This window comes from Vanessa cardui, chromosome 23 (genome assembly GCF_905220365.1).
Source record: "Vanessa cardui chromosome 23, ilVanCard2.1, whole genome shotgun sequence".
Taxonomy (NCBI): domain Eukaryota; kingdom Metazoa; phylum Arthropoda; class Insecta; order Lepidoptera; family Nymphalidae; genus Vanessa; species Vanessa cardui.
The window spans coordinates 5,720,789-5,728,961 of record NC_061145.1 but is presented as its reverse complement, the minus strand read 5'-3'; the positions used below and the strand labels follow the sequence as shown (position 1 = coordinate 5,728,961).

The 8,173-nt window shown below is 33.3% G+C and overlaps 1 protein-coding gene across 1 annotated transcript; it reads left to right on the top strand.

The window, feature by feature from the left end:
• Positions 1 to 1,219: 1,219 nt before the first annotated feature.
• Positions 1,220 to 7,035, top strand: LOC124539815 (hexosaminidase D-like). The gene is made up of 4 exons (XM_047117173.1): positions 1,220 to 1,919; positions 2,625 to 2,816; positions 4,770 to 4,882; positions 5,774 to 7,035. Exons 1-4 carry the CDS (start codon positions 1,572 to 1,574, stop codon positions 6,747 to 6,749), a joined length of 1,629 nt encoding a protein of 542 aa, XP_046973129.1. The 5' UTR covers positions 1,220 to 1,571; the 3' UTR covers positions 6,750 to 7,035.
• Positions 7,036 to 8,173: the final 1,138 nt, after the last annotated feature.

The window sequence follows — 8,173 nt, the reverse complement described above, 5'->3', positions numbered from 1 at the left end:
AAGTCATGAGACATGGCCTGAAAAAAGTAAGAAATTACAAATTAAATGAGATTTTATTGCAATGAAATAAAATAAATGCATTATATGACCTATTAATAATAAGGTGTTGGGATTATTCCGCTCCATCGGCTCGTAAATGGACTGGAGGACAAATGTACACGTAGGAGGTATACGACACCACAAAGGTTTCCACGTTGTGTTTACTTCAAAGCAGTTCTCAATACAATTTTATAACAAAACAAACACAAATTAAATACATCTATCTGAGATTTTCTGATGCTCGCAGGTGCGTTGCCGGCCTCATGAAGAAGATGTACTCTCTTTTCTTAAAGGTTTCCAAATTGTATCGATTAAAAAAATTCGCCGACGAAGCTGGTTCTACAGAGTGCTTGTGCGAGGCAAAAAAATATCTTAAAAATCGCACTGTTGTGATTTAAAAACATAAAGCGATTTAAAACCATAATCATAGTGTAAGATCCTTATCATCATCATCATTCAATCATTGCCCAAATAACTCCTAATTCTACTTCGTGGTAAGGTTTTGTGGGAGCCCGTCTGGTATTATTGTATTATTGCGTTCCTGTTTAAAGGATGAGTAAGCCATTTTAACTATAGGCACAAATAACATCCTTAATTCTCAAGGTTGATGGCATTGGTAAAAGTAAAGTAAAGTAAAGTAACAGCCTGTAAATTTCCCACTGCTGAGATAAGGCCTACTCCTCCATTAAGGAGAGGGTTTGGAACATATTCCACCACGCTGTTCCAATGCGAGTTGGTGGAATGCACATGTGGCAGAATTTTGATGAAATTAGACACATGCAGGTTTCCTCACGATGTTTTCCTTCACCGCCGAGCACGAGATGAATTACAAACACAAATTAAGCACATATATATAGCGGTGCTTGCCTGGGTTTGAACCCGCAATCATCGGTTAAGATGCACGCGTTCTAGCCACTGGGCCATCTCAGCTCAGGCATTGGTAAGGTAAGTGGTTAATATTTCTTATAGACCTAATGTCGATAGACGATTACGATTGTATAGAAGCTGGTCATGAGGTGGCCCATTTTTCAGCCAGCCTACATATATGAAAGAAATAAAAAACAAAAGAAATGCATTTTCACATGTGTATGTAGACTAATACACGCTCAATCTATCATTTTTGCTAAGACATTATATAATCACCATTAGCGGAAGCCTTACAAGTCCAAGGTGGAGGTGTAATTATTCAGTATGCCGTTAGAAGTCACTCGATACACGTATAATATTGGAAAAGTGAATATAAATTATATAGAATATGCTAATTGCTAGTAAACCTATAAAGGCTGGTTTCTATTTAACGTTTCTTACAAAGGAGGTTCTATCTGCATTTATGCAAAATAGTATTTCACAGACCGGAGTTGTCACAAGTTCATTATATATACGAAGTGTATATATTTTTTCTGTTCTAAATAATAAAACAATGTTTTAATAAAACCTTCATAGTTTGGACATCAATCTGCTAAGTTCTCTATCAATTTGACACTCAGAATATTTTATGATAGCGTGCAAAGAAACGCCATATCGGAGAAAAAATGCGTCTAGTTACAAAACGGCTATCAGTGAAAATAAAGTACTTATTAATAACTGGAATACTGATATCCATATATGTCATCGTATCGTACAATTTATTTGAAGATATGTTTACGAAGAACTCTAAAGATGATATAGGAATGAGGAATATTTCTTATCTGAAGCTACCGAATGTTATTGTCCATTTGGATTTCAAGGGTTCTCCGCCGAAATTGAGCTATCTGAAAACCTTGTTGCCAAAATTTCAAGAACTTGGAGTTACTGGTCTCCTTATGGAATATGAAGACATGTTCCCGTATAACGGCAGAATAGCTAATATAAGTGCGAAAAATTGCTATGAAAAATCCAAGGTACGTTACAGTGTGGTGATTTCTTTATATATATGTATATTTGTGTGTGTGCGTGAACAATCTGTATTTACTTAGATTATCGAAAAAAAGTTATTATTTGATCAGAGGCCGTTTTGTGAATAAAACACGTAAATATAAATGGAAGATTGTGGGATCAAACTCTTGAAAGCACCATGAAGTTTTTATGGTATAATTTAAATTTTACATTGATATTCTTCCGTAAAACCACTTCCCTATATTGGTGACAATGGAAAGCATAGTCAATATTCATTTCATGCCAATATTTATGGACGGTGATGACCACTTATCAAGTGCCCCTCTGCTTACTTATTGTTATCGAAAGAAATTAGTTTTTATGGTTCTTACGTATTAACGCCATTCAAAAAGGGTTGAATTTAGAATTTCGCCCCACGATTTTAGTAAAATAGAGTATTGTATATGGTATTGTTTTGGTTCATGATTAAACAATATATTTGTTGTGGATTCTTCTGATTAAAAATGACACAAAACGATCCTGTAAACTCTGACTCAATATGATCTTGAAGTATTGGTTATTTTTTCACTGACAATAACTAAGCATTTAAAGTATTTAAATTAGTAAAAAGTGACGAATTCTAAAACCCCAATCTAACTTCATAAAATACGATGATGAAATTATGGTATATATATTTACGATTTAATTACATTAATTTTATTTTTTAACAGTTGAAGGAATTCTTAAAATTGGCTATACAACTTGGATTCGACATAATTCCGTTGGTACAAACTTTTGGTCATATGGAACACGTCTTGAAGTTAGCAGAGTTCCAGCACTTAAGGGAAATACCATCATATCCGGACTCAATATGTCCGAGTAATTCAGAAAGCCAGATGATTATCAAAAGAATGCTTGAACAGGTATGTGTTTTTAGTAATTTATATCAATTTTCTGAAAGACTCAACTCTTATTGGTAGATATTACTCTTTGTACTCTCATTGGTTAGATATTATACGTCATTATCTGAAATTGACCAATGACCGTAAACATAAAATTTCAAATTGTTAAATCTGCCTTTCAATTTATAGATTTTTGTAGGATTACATGATGAAACTAAAATAATCCGCGTTAGTTACAATATAAATTTATCTTGTTTCAAAATTGACTGTTCACTTTATTCAAAGTAACAACCACAATTTAAACATGAAAATACACTAAATACACAAGAATTTATATACAAGATTAGTTCCACTCTTAGCTAGGCCTGTGACAAATGAGGGTAGTGTGAGGGTAGTAGGTTGTAATCCTGTATACTATTTGTACTTATCACAACATATACGCCAAATCTTATGATAATCGGTTGAATAATACAATACGTGAAAGAGTAATATAGAAACTGACTTTATATTACACTATTGACTATACATTTTTTTATTAATAATGTAAGTAATGCTATTTAATTGTTTTTCTTTATTATTAATAATGTAAAAATATTCGGATTAGAGTAAAATGTATTGTAGCTAAGATTCTTTCGCCGTGAATATTTTATCTTACCTCGTGCGAGGCAGACAGAATGTAGGGTTAACGATTTTTCATTACTCATAGTGTACTCGTACGAGAATTATTAATAACGCAATTACACTGACCCAGATTTAAATTTCGTCTACGGGATCAGTGACTGAAAATGGCGATCGTTTTCAAAGCTGCCTCTCATATATATATACAATTATCCTCTATCATATTAGGCACACAGCCGTACTAAAAATGTCTAAATATAACGTCATTCAGTTCAATTAAAAAAAAGTAAAATAGTAGCAGCCTGTAAATTTTCCACTGCTGGGATAAAGCCTCCTCTTACATTAAGGAGAGGGCTTGGAACATATTCCACCACGCTGTTCCAATGCGTGTTGGTGGAATGCACGTGTGGCAGAATTTCGATGAAATTAGACACATGCATGTTTCCTCACGATGTATTCCTTCACCGTCGAGCTCGAGATGAATTATAAACACAAATTAAGAACATATATATACATAGTGATGCTTTCCTGGATTTGAACGCGCAATCATCGGTTAAGATGCACGCGTTCTAACCACTAGGCCATCTCAATTCAAAATTAAGTATATTTAATTAACTTAAGTGTAACACTTTGTTATTGATGGTCAAAATTCTACCACCGGTTGGGAAAGTAGCACCTCACACCTGACTAGAACTGACGTAAGAAATTGTATTGGACAATTATTATTCAACATTATTTTTGAAACGTCCAAGACGTGCTATTAACTATGGCATACACACACACACACACAAACGTTCGTGACGATTCTTTTCAAACTTACAATTGAAAGGTCTTAATTGCTTAGATGATAAAATAAAAATAGACGATCATGAGACCGCACGGCGTCTCATGCGACGGTTCTCGGTATTTTGGCGGTTGCTTGCGTTGCGGGAGCATTTTGTATTTTTACTGTTCTTAATTTCCATGCAGTAATGACCTTTGTCGAACATTAAAAAAATATATTGTTTTATCTGTTACACTGTAGCTTAAGTTCAACTATATATGTAGATGATTATCTCCTTAAATATAAATATCTAGTACTTTTCATACGATAAATATATGTAATATATGTTGTAATATAACAGTACCAATATTAAAATTGACGTGATTAAAACAGTGTTGTAATCCAAAAAAAAAAATATATATTAATTATAAACTACATACCTTTCTTAGAGTTCAAATTAGTTTTATTTATATCCGAAGATGTTCTAGCCCAATTAGAGAACACTCATAACATGACTTTCTTTGTAATTTTTTATTATTTATGAATGTTCAATATTTCTTTTTTAATTAATAAAATAAACGCTTGCTTTACAGATTATCAAATTTCACGAAAAAATATTCCCCGTTAAATATTTGCACATTGGCTGCGATGAAGTATTCAATATCAATAAATGCCAGCGCTGTTTGAAAAGAAATCTACCGAACACGTAAGATCATAATGTTGTCTTAAATTTTCGCGATTATTACACATTAGAATAAAACTAGTTATAACGGATTTGAATCGCGTAACACGTATACAGCGTTGGTGGTCATGGGTAGGCTGTACCACGAACGCTGTAAAGTGCTTGAAACGTCGGGATGTCAAAAATAATTTATATACGCGATTCAAATCCATTATAACTAGTTTTATTCCAACGTAAGATCATAAAAAATATATAAAAATCAATAATGTTTTTAAATCAATAGCAGTACCTACTTTACTTGCAACTGATATAGGCTTGGAATGCTGATATATATAGATTGAAGGTCACACTACAATAGAACTAAACAAAGGATTCAACGAGGACCAAAGGTTCTTAATGTGTGTGACAGATGTATCTGACACTCACCGTCATCATACAACATAGTACTGCTATGTTACATTTAATCTCTATGCGTATACTTAGTCCCCCAATTACTGTTGGTTACTTTTTTTACAGAGTCGAGATGGCCTAGTGGTTAGAACGCGTGCATCTTAACCGATGATTGCGGGTTCAAACCCAGGCAAGAACCGCTGAATCATGTGCTTAATTTGTCTTTATAATTCATCTCGTACTCAGCGGTGAAGGAAAACATCGTGAGGTAACCTGCATGTGACAAATTTCATAGAAATTCTGCCACATGTGCATTCCACCAACCTGCGTGGTGGAAAATGTTCCAAACCTTCCCCTCAAAGGGAGAGGAGGCCTTTAGCCCAGCAGTGGGAATTTACAGGCTGTTGTTACTTGCTTTTGTTGCTACTTTTTTTACAGACTTGATTTTGAGAATTGAATATCAAACAATCTTATTGATCAAAACTAAATATTCGTACTGTTTGAAGTTCTTTTTTTCAATTCCAGAGAAATTTATTTGAGTCAAGTTCAAGTTGTGGCGGACCTCGTTAAAACCATCAGTCCCAATACAACTGTCTTGATATGGGATGACATGTTCCGAGGTATCCCTATAAATACTTGGGAGAGGATAAAGCACCAAGTTGAACCTGTGTATTGGGATTACGGGCCAAGTGTAAGAGTTTCACACGTTAATATGAGAAAGTATTATAAGAAATTCAAGAATATATGGATCGCATCCTCGTTCAAGGGAGCAGATGGCCGAGCGGCAACGTACCCAAACATCAAAAAGAGATTGTGGAATAACTTTAGTTGGATGAATAAGATCAGGGATTACAAATTTGGCGGAGAAAATGAAGCTTACAGCTTCCAAGGTATAATCTTGACAGGCTGGTCGAGATACAACCATATGGAACCTCCTTGCGAATTATTACCCATATCATTACCTAGTTTGTTCCTCAACTTACTATTGATAAAGAAATTTAAAGAGGGTCTCGAAAATGTTGAAAACGTTGACGTAATCGATTTTTATATGACGTACTTACGTGATGAATTTTCTGGCCATTTACACTGTAGTCATTTGATCAATATTGATTATTTTGATACGAATCAATGCTACTTTGATGGCAATGAACTCTATCAACTCTTTGTGAGCTGGGATCTGATTAATACGAACATTTTAAATAGTATAAACGAAATCGATAGTGATCTATTTGCCGTAGACTTCTATTCTCAGTCGCATAATATTAATATGATCAAGCTTCGTCAGAACAAGGAATGGTTATATCAGTCTTTGAATGAAGTCGTGTATTATAAAAATAAAATAATGACAATTTTAAATCCGTATTACGATGATTATTTTATAGAAGAATATAGTAATTTTAAGTTCTATAAAACGAAGGCGCTTCTACATGATGTTCTCAGAGCTTTAAACAATGTGTCAAAAGTAAAAACTTGGACGCGACGTCCATACAAGTATAATTGAATGACAATTTTAATCAATAATAATTACGTAAGAGAAGATGCTATTTATTTAAAATATAAATTTATGTTAAAATATATATTTTTACAAATGATTCAAAATTTTCTTCGCAAAATAAATGTAATTCTGATTTTAAATGTAAATAATTAATACTATAGTAAAAGTACTAAGAAGAACCAGCAAAAGTCAGTAGCTACTGTTTATTTTAAAGTTTGAATGAAACGCCAGTGAACCGAAACATCCATTTATATGTATATGTATATCGAACTAAATAAATGTTTTAAAGTTATACACATGTATCAATAATCACCCAATATTGTTATTAGAATGTATTCAAATGGTATTATGTATACACATGCACCAGTAGTAGGTGTTGCTTGTCACGTGTTAGGCAAAAATAAGTATTCTATGTCCTTTCTTAGAGATGAAGTTTATAATCTCGAGAGATAGATTATAATCTAACGGTATTTAAAATTTTAGAGCGAAATCTTTATTTTTAATGTTATAAATGTGAAATTAACTTTGTCTGTCTGTATGTCTGTCTGTCGCTCTTTCACCACCAAACTGCTGAACCAAATTTAATGATATTTGGTATGAAGTTTACTTAAAATACAAGGGCTACTTACTCGCTAAGGCTACTTTTTGCCTAACACATAACAACCAACACCCTATAATGCGAACGAAACCGCGGGCGACTACTAGCATTATATAATTCATGTCAAACTGAAGGAAATCTTAAACAAACCTGCGTTAATTTGTTTTCAGCAAACTACAAAGGTCTAAATAAGTTATATTATATATAAGCGCGGTTGAATCCGTTTCCGTCCGTAACATCTTGAAGTCCTAACAAAGTGCTACGTACAACGAGAACATATATTGTTTGAAAACACTTCAAGTTTGTGTAATTTAGTTTTAAACTTAGGTCATGGAAAATATTCCCAAGTATCTCAAAGTTTGTAAGTAGTGCTACATACGAGTATGTCTGGGATATTGAACGATAGTATAAAAGTTTTGCAAAAAATATTTACACGGATACAAAATGCAGTAAGTCTCATATACATAATAAACGAATCTGAACTCAAAGCAAATTCTTTTATTTTTGTTTTAAGTAATCATATAATTGTAAGATTCAAATCGTATTGCAGTTTTTTCAAAAGAAATACTTAACACTGTCTGGATTTGGAAATTTGACCTTGAAAGCATCAATAAATAGTCTAAATCCCATTGTGTGAAGTCTCGTTCCGCCAGTAGTTAAAAGTGAGGTCTGCCGAAGAATTCTGTACCTAATAATAATAACTTATTTAATTATCAGCTAACATTATAACTTAATAGTGATAAAGACGTGCGAAGCCGGTGCGGATCGCTAGTACAATATGACATAATGCCCATATTGTCCCATGTCTCTCAGAGATTGTTGATATTTCTTA